The following is a 16,528-nucleotide window of genomic DNA, read 5'->3' as shown; positions in this document are numbered from 1 at the left end:
CAGCCAGCCAGCCGAGGAGAATTTACGATTGGCCGGGAAGGGATATTATCTGTGAGCTTACACGGCAGGACGGTTTCGGTACTCTGCTAGAACAAACCTGGGAATCTTCTCGGGTCCCAGTATTGGTCCAGTAGTGCTTATGAGCCTTGCCAGGGTGGTGTGTCATTATGAGCCTATCCGCGCCGTGGATGTTGGTATCTATCCAAGTATGTATGTAGATACCCAACATGGACGTCCCCATCGATACCTTTATCTATCTATGTAAAATGCGTGTGGGTTTGCAGAGCCAGCAGGGGGACTCGAAGCGGATATCTGATACAGACGATCCTAAAGTCCGGGGACGTTTGATGCTCAGGTGATGATATGGAGACTTCTTGGCCGTACATCAGACGAAGCTTTCTCCGTAAGAGCCTCTTTTTTACTACCTAGACTGCTAGGTAGGTATGAATATAATATACGCCATGTAACCCGCGTCGATAAAAAAGGTGCGATACCGAGACTGTCCCTGTCGTGAGAGTGGACAGGTGACCTAAAGTGCCTGAATATCGGCCGTTTGACGCTGTATGGAACTAGGTCTATTAAGGTCTGGACTACGGAACGACTGATGCCCAGTGGTGGTGATCTATATTTTAGTCTTAGAAGTTCTCGGAAATACGTGCGCAATTATGTCCAATATGTGTGAGCATTATATACGTCTAAGACCGAATCATCGACCATCTCCACGACGAGATTCCGCAACGTTCATGCGTATCGGGGACTATGTCCGCGAGAATGGAACCCAATTATCGGCCGTGGCGTCATCGAGACCTAGTTAATTATCTATACCTGAAGTTGAATCGAGACTGAAGAGTATGTAATTAAGAGTTAGTAATTAGTAGTAGTAACAGCCGAAGTTTCTGTCACCGGTGTTATATATGTACCGATGGCGAATGCATTAATACCTGGATACTGTGCTTGATATCAGATATTGTATGTGTTTCAAGTTTAGTAACCTGGTATTAGTGGTACTATGATAGTGTTTTGCCTCAGCTGGCTGGGAGTTATCTAACCAAAAGGGGATATACTTAATAACTAGTACCTGTTAGTTACCTTACATACATATTAATAAAGTTTGCTTCCCATGCCGCCAATGTATCTCTACGTTACGCTACGCAGTAGTGTATCTCATTAGCGTACCTTCTCTTCTCTATCCCTTGGGTAGGTATTTCCAGTCTTCCGGACGGGGACGGGGAAAGAGAAAGACCTCGTCTTAAACATATACGAGACCGGTACCCAATGCCCAATGTCGTAGTTGATGATGAAATACCAAATACCTAAAACCTTAACCTATTAAACATTCCCTCGTTCCTTATTCCTTATTTATCATTTCATTCTCGCCTCTCCTCCTATAAAGTAAGATAAACCAAGACATATGGTCTCATCCGTTAATAATATCAAATCAACACCGAACATCTTTGACACCCTTTGAGTTGCATCGCGTAGTTGCTATAATTGTCCACTACCTACATACATACATATGTAGTACGTGCGTTACGAGGCGGTGGCCATGACCATCCATCCCATCCCATCTGCAACGTTATGTATGTAGTATACATATAATGAACTAGTACCTACCTAGGTATATACAACCTCGTTAGGTACGCCACCCTATGCGTTGATTATGTACTATAAACATTTGTATCAAGTTTTTTATATTTTTCTAATCTTTAATGAGAAGGAAGGTTGATGCGGTTCGTTCCGTTTTCTGTCTCTGTTCGCTGTTCGATTATTCACTAACATAACGCTACGTACCTAAAACCAAGCCTTCCTTCCCAAGCCCAACCCTAAGCCCGGGCCCCCAAGCGATCCATCTTTTGAACAGACAAGGGGGTTGCAGCTAAGGTGCTCTTTTAGCGGTTACCGTAATCACTTGGTGCATAAATGAACCACAAGGAGCAACCTACTGGGACTCCACAGCTTCTCCTGATGCTCCATCGACCATACCCATAAACCATATCCATACCAGCCCAAACCTGGGCTGGCGGCGGTGGCGGCCTCCCCATGCGTACCGATCTACAGTACGTTACATATTGATTTTCTCTTGCTTTTTTTTTTTTTTTTTTTTTTTTTTTTTTGTTCCCATCATGTAAGGTTAAGGTAGGTATGTACATTAGACCTAAACATCCTACAATTGTTCTTTGCAGATATCTCATACGTACATAATAATCCAAGCCTCCCCTGCGTCACATTGCACATTGCACATTGCACATACGACATATTTTAAATTTAAAATTTTTACTTCCCTCTCTCTATCTGTTCTTAACAAGTTGGGGTTACACTAGATATCAAAGTATCGAAGCAGTAAAAGTAATCTTGATTCCTTCTGCGGCCTATTAGCTCTGTTCCGTCTATATAGGGCTGGTCTGCTCGCTTGGACTGGATCTGCCCTCACCCCCCCCCTAAACCGCGAAATGAACCAATATTACTAGCTTCGGGCAGCTGACACAACCTTCGACGGAGTTGGACGGATAGCCCCTTGCTCCACCTTGACAATACAGACAGGCATTCCCTTGGGTCTTTAGTACATAACCGCAGTGTCGGTGCTTTGTAGCTTGTTCGAGTTCAGCTCTTGAAGTCTCCAAGACCGGGAACTTTTTCCCAACAATAGCCTTGTCCGTCATTTCATCTCTTCACGATCACGGCCCCTCGGAAGAAAAAAAAAAAGTCGTCTATAGCCCCGCGCCCGTGTTGCGCCTCGAATCCCGTTCTCCCCGTTTCCTTCTTCCCTCTAATACATCACAACCTATCGGGTTGCAATAGCGCACACAATGGCCGCAGAGAAGCCGTCGGTACTCATCATCGGCGGGCTTGGTTATATTGGACGATTCTTGGCCCGGTATATACACGAGAACGATCTCGCATCAGAAATTCGCTTAGTAGATAAGGTATTACCGCAACTCGCTTGGCTTGCGCCTGAGTTTGAGACTGCATGCTCTTCAGACAAATTCATACAAGCAGACGCAAGTAAAGAACGTAGGTCTTAACAAACTTCGTTAAAACTTTTTCTCCCTTTGAGCCGTACTAATTATGAATTTCCCGTGTAGAGGCTTTGGCACGGATATTTGACCGGCCCGATGGCAAACAATGGGATTATGTTTTCAACTGCGGCGGCGAGACGAGATATTCCCAGGAAGATGAAGTATACAAAGTACGGTCTCTAGGCCTGTCGTTAGCAGTTGGTAAAGAGGCGGCGAAGAGAGGAGTGAAGTGCTTCGTAGAATTGAGCACGGGGATGGTATACAAGGCGAATTCAGCGCCGAGTAAAGAGACGGACAAGCTCAAGCCTTGGAGCAAGATTGCCGTATTCAAATTACAGGCGGAGGAGGAACTCGCCAAGATTGAAGGGTAAGTTGACACTCTTTAAGTTTTCAAAGGGTGGTCGAATCTAACTATAAGCTCTTTTTCCTGTACAGCTTAAATCTCGTTATCGTACGCTTACCCCATGTTTACGGCCCGTATGCATCTCAATGGGTGGCGACGGCATTATGCATGGCGCGCGTCTACCAAGCGATGGGTGAGGACATGAAATTCCTATGGACCAAGGACCTGTACACAAACACGGCACATATTGACGATGTTACACGGGCTCTATGGTCGGTTGCCGCCTGGTACAACGCTGGCAAGGCCAATTGGGATGAGAAGAATATGGGCGCGACGCCGACATTCAACGTGGTAGACAAAGGAACGACAAATCAGGGTACGATCGCCGAAATCATTGGCCAAGTGTTCGGTATCGAGACTGGATTCCAAGGCCAACTTCTAAGTAACCTCGCTCGTCTCAACATGGACAGTGTTGTAGATGATGTCAACGACGATGTTCTAGGACCTTGGGCAGACCTTCTTGCAGATGCTGGAATAACGAGACCGGGTCCGCTGACTCCATTTATGGAAAAGGAGCTGCTGAAGGATACGGACCTCAGCATGGACGGTAGCCGACTGGAGGCAGTTGTTGGATTCCAGTACCAAAAACCAGTTATCACGAAGGAACTAGTGGAGGAAGTGATCGAGAGCTACAAGAGGATGAAGTGGTGGCCTTGATTTGAGCAGCCCTAACAGGAGAAGCTCGAGAAATATAACCTTACATACCCCCCCAAAGACATTATTCACTCGCCTTTTAAAGGCGAGCATGTATAAGCAGCCAAACGGCTATGGCGATCCCAAATCCTTCCAAGCCTGGGAAGGGGAAAATCTGGTTGCCAGTGATGACTCCATGATAACGGGTCGACGACGGATTTGGAATTGCAGGCGATGGTAGGCTGTCGTCTCAAAAAATAACTATTTTTTTTTTCGGTGTACAGGAGCAGAAGACAGGCGACACAATTGTATTGTATGAGTAGGATATCCCCCTTTTTTTGTTATCCCGCGTTCCCTTTCATCAAGAAATCATGTCCGTGTATAAAAGATCCTAGGCGTATGGGGTTTTCACCGTACTTAGAGCCGGGACCTAATTCATTCTAATAAGAACACATTAGAGGCTTAGTTCTAAGTAATGCTATTGAATGCCATGGAGATGTTGTACGCGAGCAAGTAACGTTTCAAGCCGCGCAGCCAGACTGTCTATTCTTCCCCGTTGGTTACAGATATGAGATCTCCCTGTTACATCACATGAAAGTACAAGACTAGATGGGAAGTTGAGTAACGGCTAAGCCTTCAGTAACATTGCCGAGAACATTGTAGTTAGTCTATATTTTGCTAGCGCTTTACGTTTCCTTTCATCCATGTTTCCTGTAGTATCCTTTAGAGTATGTAAGTAGCCTGGCTCTGATCATCAAGATCCGTCTAAACGGGAAGGCTTATCAGCGGTGAGCTTGTATGTAAGTGATGGCGTTACATATAAGCATTGGCACCCGTAGAAGCAGGTGAGATATGACAAGCGTCCGTAGGTATGTTACGCGTCACCTACTCTTGCATCTAGAGATGGGCTAGTGGAATGCATGATCCGAACTAGAAAGATATCAATATTCAAAAGTGTAGTTTCAATTTCTTCATTCCAACTATTAAACTTTGAGACCAGACGAAACGAGACAACAGATACATATTAGGAGGTAGCTAAGCACATGTATGGAACTAAGACACATGGGATGTACTTACCACATAGACTACCTACCTGAATAACATTTCCAAGACGCCGCTGTCGATAGTAGCTTCCTTCCCATCCCAAGCCCGCTTACATATTAGCGTATACCCCGCATACATAGAGAGATACCAGGCTACCTCATACCTAGGTAGTACATACCTATTGATGTAGGTAGCTTCGCATAACCAAATTAGGCAATCGACCCCTCCACCGAACGGCCGCTTATCCCTCAGACTCAGATCAGAACGCAAGCTTTATACCCTGGAGTGCGTCATGCCTCGGGTCGTCCCACGATTTTGAGTTATTGGTACTGCAGAAGCATATGATCGTTACCAGTTATAGAAATAACATTAGTATGTATGTATGTATACATATTAACCGATCGATCTACTTTGACAATAATTTAACTAGCCAGGTCGTAGAACGTGAGCTATTTTTTCTTGTTCCTGATTGTGATACCGATACCTACCTCTCTTTCAATACAACTTTTTTGAGCTTCGACGTCGTACAAAGCTATACCATACCGCCTTAGCCTATCGACCTTAGCTAACACAAGCTCCTCTTGGAATTTTTATTTTATTTTATTTTTATTTCTATCTTTAGTCCTGGTCCTAGACGCAGCCCCTTCTAAGACATCAAGCGCCATGGCGGCTCCCGCATCCAAGACAATTGGCGATCTGAACGGGAAGTGGGTTCTAGTAAGCAAAGCCACCATCATCACCACCACCACCGTCTCCCGTTCGGAACATCTTCCGCCCTTACATATCTAAGGTACATACACTAAATAATTCCTCCTCCTCCTACAGAACAAAACCCTCTCCGACCCCATCGACCCCGCCCTCTCCCTCCAAGGCGTAAGCTGGCTCGTGCGCAAAGCCATCGGCGCCGCCACCGTCACCCTCGAGACGAAGCAATACCAAGGCCCCGCCACGCCTCCCAACACCAGCACCGAGCTAGTAACCCGCATCGACATCCAGCAGATCGCGACCGCCGGCGTCAAGGGCACCGCCGAGAACCGGTGTCTAGACTACGAGTTCCGCGAGCACAGCGACTGGCTGTTCGGCCGCGTGCGCGGCCGCAGCCGCTGGATCGGGCCCGAGGAGTTGGCGAAGCACGTGGGGCCCGACGGGGAGGCGCGCAAGACCGCCGTTGTCGAGGATGACTTCGCCGCGAGGGATTGGCTCGAGGGGGACGAGGAGAAGGGCGGGCCGCTGGGCGAGACGCATGTTTTGAATCATGTGGAGAGTTTGGATGCGGGGTGGACGGCGCTGCAGGTCTGGGGGTTCCAGAATGTGGGTGGTGAGAGGAGGTATGTGCGGAATGTGGTTGTGGCGAAGGACGGCACGTTTGTCAACTTTAAGATGGTGTATGACTGGGTCCCTGAGTAGTTTGTTGCATCTGGTATGAAGTGCTCTCCATCTAGCCGGGAGCTAGGGGTGTTACTCGAGCAAGTGAGATTTAAAGGGGGGGGGTAGGGGGGTAAATATAAATGTCTATTACGGCATAATTATTCGTGTTGGTTCGCAATCTGAAGCACATTACGTACAATTTAGGACTTCTTCGTCTTTGCTCGAATGTTGCCTCCATTTCTTGTTGAACGGAGCTCTTGTGGCGTAACCAACCCGAGGTGTTGAATCCCTCGATGCAAGGAACATTCCGTAACAATCTCGAGCCCGGTGTGATAAAGCACCTTCTTCCTATAGCGCCTTTCCTTTAATTGCCCAATCTTAGCCCATTGCTTGCCATACCCTCCTAATATCGAACCCCGTCTAGATCATGTCGATTAACTCCTAGGCGCTACATCCGCTCACTCGCTCATCCATCACGCCGGTCTTCTCTTGACGAACTCCTCCAGATCGCTCCGCGTGGCAACGCCGAGGACGAATCTCCTATCCTCGTCGGTTACGACAGCAAACTCCTGCTTCTGACCGATGCCAGAAGCGCCGCCCTCGAAGAACTGCTCGAGCTCCTCTAGCGGTGTGGCCATCGTGATGACCTTATACTTCTTGCCTTTGCGCTCGAAGTGCGCCATGGCTTTGGAGATGGAGTCCTCGGGCTTTACTTTCCCCGTGTCGAGCTGTGCCTGCAACACCGGTATGGCGACGTAGCCTAGCAGCGCACGAGTCTCCGAGTCTACGATCGTCAGGTGCGTGTAGTCGCGCTCGAAGGATGATATTAGAGCGAGAGAGACGGGGTCCGAGGGGTTTAGCGAGAGAGCTGCGGGAGGCTCGAGGTCTTGTACTGTAGCCTAACGTAATATGTTAATATTCGTCTTGGATATATCTGGTATTGAATAGGAGATGTATGAGTATTGATATGGTGTTCGTGTTGCATAGTATTAGACTCAATTTCTTAGGGGTAATATGACATACCCCTCTATATCTGGAAGACCATTTCGATACGAACGGCTTGCCTCCTAGAGGCGACGGACCGACGTGCGCAGAACTCTTGATCGTTTGCGCCATGTCTGTATATTGTGTATAGAAACGATGCTGCAGGGGTTAGATCGGAGAATCCTGTCCTTGGCAAAGAGCTTATTAAGACGGTCTATTCTTTTCGAATGAAAGATTTGCCTATCTTCGGTAACAGCCTTTTCGCCTAAAGGTGGCCTCGTAATTCCAAGGTCCGTCTGACAAATATCAGAGAGGTCAATTAGTTCAATGTATGAGTAAGAATTTTGGATTTGCTTGAGTCTTTGTGGAGTTTGGGATGACGGAAGATATCACGAGCTAACCTTCTTGACAATTTCGAGGTGGGGACTTTTTGATGCCCCACGGTAACACAGCTCTAGGTTAGTGTAAACTACACTTGGAAGCTGCTACACATTAGGTACTAAAGTAGGTAGGTACCTACACATATATCTTGAGCTTGCCTGTTGAATTAGAACTAACTTTAAAGGTGTATTGGATTGAATTGAATTATATTGAATCGTATTGTATTATATTTTATACTCTAATAATAATATGCGTCGAAATTACCCCGCGGAAGTATACTAGAGGTAGTAGTAGCTCTTCTAATTGCGCCTTTACGTCGTATACTATTAGATATCTCGCGCAAAAAGTCAAAACCACTACAAAAGACTCTATAAATCTCAATTGATCTGGTGAAGTAAAAAAGAAAAAAGACTCATCTTCATCTTTATATTAAATATAGTTACATAAACTTTATACACAAGTTTATCTATCTCTGTAGATTCGCTGCTTAACTCCACTAAATTGGAAAGTCTAATCAATCATTGGGTTTGGGCTTCTGTAACAGGGTAAGCTCCTACCTTGCCGACCCCTCCGACGTCACTAACAGGAGATGCCTCTACAAGGGAAGGAATCGTATTGGACGTTTAGACTACCTTGGTAGTAACCATACCTTATCTCCGGAGCATCCTTCCCTCAATCCTTTTCCCTGTTAAATCTTTGAGCCTCTAGAAATCTTCTCCCGAACAACATTACCTCCTGCTCAGCGGCAACTAGATTCGCCATCACCAACTTGTCAAGTCGCCTCATTGTAGTAGAGTGTTTGACATCGGGATATTGAGGTTTGCGACCGACCTTGAATTGATTAGAATATAATAATCTACCTAAGTGAAACGGTACGTTACCTGTTAAACCCGCTATCATATTACGTTCTCTTATTCTATTGAGTTATTATTCAAGTTTAGAGATATTGCGCTGTAGAGCATTAGACTTCAAGGCAATAGTTGATATTGTTGATAATGAAATGTCTCATACTAACTGAGCGGCAGTAGATCGAATCGGACCCAGTCACCATGTCATACTTATTTCCTAACCAGCATGTTCTCCACCAGTCCTTCGGCCCGCCGCTGAACACCAAGGCGCGGACTACTCCGGCTACCAAGGCCACTCCGTACCAGGCCCGCCCGGAGCTCTATGCAGCGTACTCCGTCGTTGACGACGCGAAGAACAAGACGAAGCAGCTCAGCGCCGAAGCTCAAAAAGAGCTTGACAAAGCTAGCAATGCTGTCAAGAGCGACAACAAAAAGCTAGAGCTCTACAGCCCTACTTTCTACGCCGCAGCTACATTTGGTGGTCTTCTCGCCTGTGTAAGTGAAACTCATCATGCAATTGCTTCCGAGAACGATGTCTCATATTAGAATTATAGGGCCTGACTCATACCGCCGTCACTCCCCTAGATCTCGTCAAGTGCCGTCGGCAAGTCGATGCAAAGCTGTACAAGGGAAACTTCCAAGCATGGGGCATAATTCTGCGACAAGAGGGCATCCCGGGTATCTTCACTGGCTGGAGCCCGACGCTGTTCGGATACTCGGCGCAGGGGGCGTTCAAGTACGGCTGGTATGAGTACTTCAAAAAGACGTATTCTGATCTCGCGGGCCCCGAGAATGCGTACAAATACAAGACGCTGCTATACCTCTCCGCTTCTGCCTCCGCTGAGTTCCTTGCTGATCTCGCCCTATGTCCGTTCGAAGCCGTCAAAGTCCGTATGCAGACGACAATACCGCCACCATACAAAGGTACGTTTGACGGTATTAGCAAGATCACAGCGGCCGAGGGCATTGGTGGACTATACAAGGGTCTATACCCGCTCTGGGGTCGTCAAATCCCCTACACCATGATGAAGTTCGCTTCTTTCGAGACTATTGTCGAGAAGATCTACGAACGCCTTCCGGGTAAGAAGAGCGACTATGGCACGGGTGCCCAGACAGCCGTCTCCTTCACTGGTGGATACTTGGCTGGTATCCTCTGCGCCATCGTCTCTCACCCTGCCGACGTGCTGGTCAGCAAGCTCAACGCGAACCGCAAAGCTGGTGAAGCCTTCGGTGCCGCCGTGGCCCGAAACTACAAGGACACCGGGTTTATGGGACTGTGGAACGGTTTACCAGTCCGAATTGTCATGATCGGTACTCTTACTGGTCTCCAGTGGATGATTTATGTAAGTGTCAAATATTACCTTTTCCCCTCGGGAACAAAATCCGTACTAGTTAAATGGGCGATGTGCTAACAACGCGATAGGACTACTTCAAGATGTTCATGGGTTTCCCGACAACAGGTGGTGCCGCGCCGCCGGAGGAGAAGTAAGGTAGAAAAAGTACGGAAAGCGAGGCGGTATGAGAATTATCCAGGCGGATGCGTTAGTACATGCCTTGCTGCGCTATTTGCTGGTCCGATCCGACTGATCGGCCCGCTTCCTTCATCGCGTAAATCTTAGTAGTCGAGTTTGCCTAGGTTCTAGTCAGGGTTCTAGGCGTTTGCGTTGAATATTGCCCTCCCTTACGTATATAGTTATTTTGTGTCCTAGCAAAGTTTCCTGTTACTGCTGAATATCCCCATGTCATAATATTGTCTTGGACTTAGATAGTGCGAACTGATTACCTCTCTACTCTTAACGAAACGTAATTTCTAAGTCTTGCACGCCTATAAAAGTGCTTGCGTGATTTATATAAGTAACATAACCAAATGGTGTATGTCTTCGTATGATCTCTCAGAGAGACCCCTGATAAATTACCCCTTGCAGGACTACACATTCCAGTAAATGGGCGCTAAGTGGAATGAAAACTAATAGTGAGAATGTTGATGGCCCGTTCTGGACTTCTTTGTAATTATGAGCTTGACCGCCTCACAGTAAAGCCATAAGGTAATTTATCGAGACAAGTCACGGCTCTTACCTACAATATGTATAAATTTATAGCATATTCATATAAGATTCGTGCCTTAGGATCGAATTAATAGCACCGAGTGGCCAGCTGCAATATATATATCAGTTTATAGATAGGCGAATACCTGATGATATATATGAAATGCGACGCTGATAGGCGATGGTGACAGTAATCATATCATGGTGGAGCGGGGTATTCAGCTACCATTGATTTAGGTTGCCCGTATTTCCTGGAAAAGGCCTCAAGCACACATCAGCTCAAGGTCGCACGGAACGCACGCGGGTACGTAGCCCGGATTCTGTATCGGTGCCTTCTAGAAGGCGCCCTACGAAGGGGGCAACAGCAGATATTTCGCAGCTTGGCTGGTCAGCCCTTGCAGGCCTGCCACATGGGCTTTGGGGGGGGACTTCAGACCGCGCGGAGCGGGATTGGACTATGGGCTATGGTAGGCCGCGCCGCTACATTCCGTCATCGCGCGTTTACCACACCTTACGGCTGCAGCTCGCTCGTGACAGGTTTGCTCGTTGGCTCGCTCCCGATGCAAGGCGGCGCTTTCTCGGTTCTGTCCTGCGTGCTGATCGTCCTGGGATCGCGTGAGTGACACAAAAAGCCAAGTGTTGATTAGTGAGAACGGCTACGAGAGCTTAAGCAAGCTGCGGCGTCTCACTTTTTTTTCACGTCAGTTGCCTTCTAGGCTGACGTTCGTATTAATAGCTAGTTAACATCACTTGACAATAACTACGAGGGGATACGGAGGAAGATTATGATGTTGTTGTAGTAGTGTAGTCTGCTTGCTTGTAGTCGTTTTCCTGCGATCGAGATGGGTTATTCGGCCGAATGCATTCGTCAGCCTTGGGGGCTGATTTGCTATTCGTGGGCGCTTGCAGGACCGTATTCAGGGTCATGGAGCGATTGTCGCTGGCTGGCAAATCTGGCAAGTCTGGCAAGTTTGGGCCAGGTTTGGGGTTTAGCATGGCGAACTATCTCCGTTCTTGTGTGGGAGTTTGCCCGCTTGCATACCGTATGTCCGTCACGACCGTTGTTGGCGGCTAATAACCCCACAAAAGTCGATATTCAGACAGACAGGACAGACCAGATATAGTATGCATGGTCCTAAGCTAGGTAATTGGTATCACGCTAAGTGAACAGGGAACCGATGCCTGCGGAGAAGAAGCCTGATACGATTTGCGGTAGCAAGATGCAAGTTACCGTCTTACATATTGCTGATAAGTGATGGTGGGAGTCCACCGCATTGTTGTAACAGTTATAGTAGTAGTCGTTACACTTCTGCATCGATGTATCGATAATGAGATCGATGTATGTACTTCCTCTCCCCGTCTTAATGTTGGCGCCCCTGAGTTAGGAAGAAGGCTGGAAGCACAATGGAAGTTGTCTGTATCCAAAGCATTGGGACCAGTCGTCCCTAGTAGGCATTATGTTGATCACCTGCCCCTTCAAGTCTAGAACTTTTTAAAACAGTCGAACCACAAACGACGAAGACGCTTGGCTCTGCTTAGAAGCGTGGTAAGTGGAGCTTGTTGAGACATAAATTGCAAAAAAAGGTTCCCAAGAAACTCCTGTTCATGGATGGATGATGGATGTACGTACTGGATTCCCCGGTCCCCCCACTTTGACGAAGTCGCCGCTTGCTAATTGCGGTAACGTGGGCTTGATAGGTCTTAATTTTCAAGGTCGTAGTACCAAGTTGAAAGCTCCGACTACGACTCGGCAGAGAGAGTCTCCTTAAGGGGGAAATTCCCGAGTCGAAGATGAGTAAGTAAATTAGAAATAGTAAACAGGCGTAGTATGTAGTAGACGACTTGATATTGTCTTCTCGCGTAATGAGCATGTAATTAACTCGAGAGTGCTGTAATTTTCTTGAAATACTCGATTTCCTTGATGCAAGGTGAGTCCCGTTATGGGAAAACTGCCGCTTTTGGAATCAGATCGAAAGCCCGACTGGCTGTCACATCAAAACTAGAGTACCAACCTTCTGTTACCCATACCAGCAGATCAGCCAGAGAGGCCGGGAAATGTAGGAATATGTGTATGCAGAGGCTATCTTTGTTGGGTTGTTTAGGTTCAGATAGGCAATCTTAGTACCGAGAGACTATTCTCATCCCACGTAGTTTGATAGTTTGACTAACTACCTAATGTAGTAATAATGAGAAATATACCTTGTGCTTCATGACGATTGACGATTGACGATTGACAATTGACGACGTACTACGGCTTGTACATATTTGGGCTTGTATTTGGAGTTACAAGAAAAAAAAAAGTTACGACAGCAGTTACACGACGCGCTTAATACAGAAATGTTAATACAAAAATACAGAAAATTCGAATAAAGGAAACTACCTTACAAGGTAGGTACCTCCTAACATATGGTCTTCAGTGGAGAAATTGCTAGGTATGTATTAGCCCGAAGAGCGCTAGTTTCTGGGGGTTACCCCTTAGATATATGTAAGTGTCTGCTTAAGTCAAGGTATTACCCCATCTTTTTAGAATCTCCAGGCTTTTTTTTCCCAGTACTCTCTAGTGCTTTAGTGCTTTAGTGCTAAATTTGTGGCGTTGGTTCAGGGTGCTTCCAGTTGTACCGTCAGCGGCATGACAACCCGGTCATACTTCCGGCTCCTTCCAATCTATCCCCCGATCGAATCCTCTTCCCATCGAACCAGCAATAGTCACTCGCTTTCTCTTTCGATTCTTTAGCTGGTAACTCCTTTTTAACAATTTCGACCTCGTATTTCCTCTCGCTCGAAAAAATTACCATTTGTCATATTATAAGTTTTGCCCGCGCAATTCGCTTACTTGCCGCACAAACTACAAAGAAAGTTATCAAGTCGTCTAAGACGTTCCAACACCACCTACGTATTACAGACGCTCTCCTTAGTTGGCGACCTCGAATAATATATACTCTAGAAAGACGAATAATTTATAACGTCCTTCTCTTACGGGACCTACGACTTAAGAAGCGCAAACTTATATCGTCTAGTGTATTATCTGATATCCCGAGAGTTCCCACTGTTTACTGCCGAGGCAGAGTCCTTCGGATGACTATCACCATCGACTTCGTCCGTCCTCGCTAACCCTCTGCCGCGCTCGGCCGCTGGCTTGTCTCGATCGAACTCGCGCAATACCGCAATCCGGTCGCCTCTACGCTCGTAATGGCGAGTTTCCTAAATAAATGGAAGACCAGCGGTGCTGTATGTTACCGAACTTAAGCTTAACGCCGAGTCGGATGTGTCCACTTGACAAAGTGCACCTCTGGGATCTTGAGCTATGTACAAGGCGATTGTTAAACATGCTAATGAGTTTCTAGGCGGCCTCGAGTTCGACAGGCAAAGACGGGCCAAAGAAGAAAGAGGAGACTCCGCTAGAGGTCACTCCGTTGGAACGGATGCTTCAGAATGCTGGCGCACCTAGGCAAGATGGAAGCGACAAGTTCTTTGGCATGGAGAATGTAAGTTTACCTACCATATATATATGTATATACTATCATTTTTGGAGTAACACTAACTTCAATTGTATAGTTCGGAAATACTTGGTAAAGAAAAACACGTTTATTTTGTGCATTGAAGGCCATGATCTGACCAAGACACAGCTATTGCAACTCGATTGTCCAAGCCCTCTACTATACCGTACCATTTCGAGAGCAGGTGCTTAAGTTCCCGCCATTATCACCCTCAGATACCCCTAACGGAAGCCGACCTAGGGTTAACGTCCAAATCCGAGCTCCAGCTGTGAACGGAAGCGCGCACGGAGGTGCACACGGAGGCGCAAACGCGAAGAAAGGCTCTGTAGCTGATGCGATGGAGAAGAGGAAACAGATTAACTCGGGCCAAATCCAGCCAGTTCGGCCAGAGGATAAACCCGACACCCCCGAATATAAAAAGAAGCAAGCGATGCTGAAGGGTCCTATATTAGAGTTGGCACAGGAAAGCCACGAAACCTACGGGATGGATGAGTGCACGTTCACGGGCCTACGAGATATTTTTATGACACTCGTAGATAGTACTGTTCGTACTGGGGTTCTTAGTCCGCAGCGGTTCCTTGAGATCTTCAAGCGCGATAACGAAATGTTTCGCAATTCGATGCACCAAGATGCACACGAATTCTACGGGCTCGTTTTAAACGATATAATATCGAACGTCGAGAGCACAGCTAAGCGGTTACTTAACCAGCAGGTCTCTTATAGTAACGGTAGTGTTGAAGAATCGCTCAAAGCAGCATTAGGAGCAATTGCTAAGACTACTTCGAACGGTATAAATTCTCCGGGGACGGGTTGGGTGCATGATATATTCGAAGGCGTGTTAACATCGGAGACGAAATGCCTTACCTGCGAGACTGCTTCCCAGCGAGACGAGACGTTCCTGGACTTATCGATTGACTTGGAGGAGCACACCTCGGTAACTGCATGCTTACAGAAATTTTCGGCCGAGGAGATGCTCTGCGAGAGAAACAAATTTCATTGCGATCATTGCGGCGGCTTACAAGAAGCCGAGAAGCGAATGAAGATCAAAAGACTGCCTAAAGTGCTGGCATTGCACTTAAAGAGGTTCAAGTATACGGAAGACTATAGTCGGTTGCAGAAGCTGTTCCATCGTGTAGTATACCCGTATCATCTGAGGATGTTTAATACAACGGAGGATGCCGAAGACCCAGATCGGCTGTATGAACTGTACGCTGTTGTTATCCACATCGGCGGCAACGCATACCATGGACATTATGTCTCGGTCATCAAAACGGAAGATCGAGGTTGGTTGTTATTCGACGATGAGATGGTCGAACCCGTTGATAAGCACTACGTCCGAAACTTTTTTGGGGACAAACCGGGTATGGCTTGTGCATACGTGTTATTTTATCAAGAGACGACTTACGAGAAGATGCGAGCTGAGCAAGAGGCGGAGGGTCTTGAGGAAGTCAGGATTGCTAGCGAAAAGGCCGGTGTTGCTCAAGAAGATGGTCAGCCGAACGGTTCAGTTTCCGGGTTATCAAGACAGCTAACACAGCCGGTTCGGCCACCCGAAGATCGGGAAGGGTTGACCACTCTAGATCATGCTGCTACAGCACCTGATATGTTCATCGATCCAGCTGCTCCTTCCCCGGCGTTATTACCTCAGCTAGACGGCGCGGTACCGCCCAGCCCCTTGATTTCAGAAAGGACGGATACGACCAAGGGCGAAGCAAAGTCAAAAGAAGAAAGGAGCCGAGAAAAGAAAGAAGCCAAGGCTCAAGAAAAGGCACGGAAGATGGCAGAAAAGGAAGAGCTCAAAGCCAAGGAGAAGCAGCGCAAAGAGGCCGACGCACGGTTGCGCGAAGCTCGCAAGGCCGAACAGGAGGAGCTAAAGAAAGCCATCGAGGCAAGTAAAAAGATGGATGAAGAAGAAGACGAAGCCAGTCGCAAAGAACAAGATGATAGTGTTCCATCATTGCAGAAGCCGGATAGGGGTAGCAGGTCCATGTCGAGAAAGAGCTTTGGGTTTTTAAATAGAGACAAAGCAAAACGGGATAGCCTGGAGGTTTTGCCCGAAAACAAACAACAAAATGGCGAGAGCGCGGCGTCGAGCCACGACAAGCCAGAACAACAGTTCAAGCTTAAGAAGAGCTTCAGCTTTAGTCTTGGGCGAAGAAAAAGCCATAGTACCCTCTCGTAAAAACACATAGGAATTAGGGGAATATCTTTGAGGGTATTGTTATTCTTCATACCCTAGGTACCTAGCTATTTAGCGCACGGGATGGGGGGCATATACGGAGTTCTGGGGGTATCAAAAGAAATGCAA

At 47.0% G+C, this 16,528-nt stretch overlaps 5 protein-coding genes across 5 annotated transcripts; 4 read left to right on the top strand and 1 right to left on the bottom strand.

Moving 5' to 3' along the window:
• Window positions 1-2,807: 2,807 nt before the first annotated feature.
• Window positions 2,808-4,077, top strand: GL218_06991 (putative nad dependent epimerase dehydratase family protein; the record flags this gene model as incomplete). The annotated part of the gene is made up of 3 exons (XM_033583731.1): window positions 2,808-3,012; window positions 3,084-3,384; window positions 3,453-4,077. 3 exons carry the CDS (start codon window positions 2,808-2,810, stop codon window positions 4,075-4,077), a joined length of 1,131 nt encoding a protein of 376 aa, XP_033433155.1.
• A 1,683-nt stretch (window positions 4,078-5,760) lies between these two features.
• Window positions 5,761-6,504, top strand: GL218_06990 (uncharacterized protein; the record flags this gene model as incomplete). Its single annotated transcript, XM_033583730.1, has 2 exons — window positions 5,761-5,814; window positions 5,923-6,504. The coding sequence occupies 2 exons, from the start codon at window positions 5,761-5,763 to the stop codon at window positions 6,502-6,504; spliced, it is 636 nt and encodes a 211-aa protein (XP_033433090.1).
• A 434-nt stretch (window positions 6,505-6,938) lies between these two features.
• GL218_06989 (putative cystathionine beta-synthase protein) lies at window positions 6,939-7,581 on the bottom strand (the record flags this gene model as incomplete). Its single annotated transcript, XM_033583729.1, has 2 exons — window positions 6,939-7,364; window positions 7,489-7,581. The coding sequence occupies 2 exons, from the start codon at window positions 7,579-7,581 to the stop codon at window positions 6,939-6,941; spliced, it is 519 nt and encodes a 172-aa protein (XP_033433085.1).
• Window positions 7,582-8,879: 1,298 nt separating this feature from the next.
• On the top strand, window positions 8,880-10,167 carry GL218_06988 (Mitochondrial phosphate carrier protein 3, mitochondrial; the record flags this gene model as incomplete). Its single annotated transcript, XM_033583728.1, has 3 exons — window positions 8,880-9,173; window positions 9,233-10,021; window positions 10,102-10,167. 3 exons carry the CDS (start codon window positions 8,880-8,882, stop codon window positions 10,165-10,167), a joined length of 1,149 nt encoding a protein of 382 aa, XP_033433039.1.
• Window positions 10,168-13,912: 3,745 nt separating this feature from the next.
• GL218_06987 (putative ubiquitin carboxyl-terminal hydrolase creB) lies at window positions 13,913-16,402 on the top strand (the record flags this gene model as incomplete). Its single annotated transcript, XM_033583727.1, has 4 exons — window positions 13,913-13,951; window positions 14,068-14,208; window positions 14,279-14,292; window positions 14,350-16,402. The coding sequence occupies 4 exons, from the start codon at window positions 13,913-13,915 to the stop codon at window positions 16,400-16,402; spliced, it is 2,247 nt and encodes a 748-aa protein (XP_033432826.1).
• Between the last annotated feature and the right edge of the window lie 126 nt (window positions 16,403-16,528).

This window comes from Daldinia childiae, assembly GCF_008694065.1.
Source record: "Daldinia childiae strain JS-1345 chromosome Unknown Scaffold8, whole genome shotgun sequence".
Taxonomy (NCBI): domain Eukaryota; kingdom Fungi; phylum Ascomycota; class Sordariomycetes; order Xylariales; family Hypoxylaceae; genus Daldinia; species Daldinia childiae.
The sequence above is the reverse complement of the archived record's forward strand: the minus strand, read 5'-3'. Positions and strand labels throughout refer to the sequence as shown.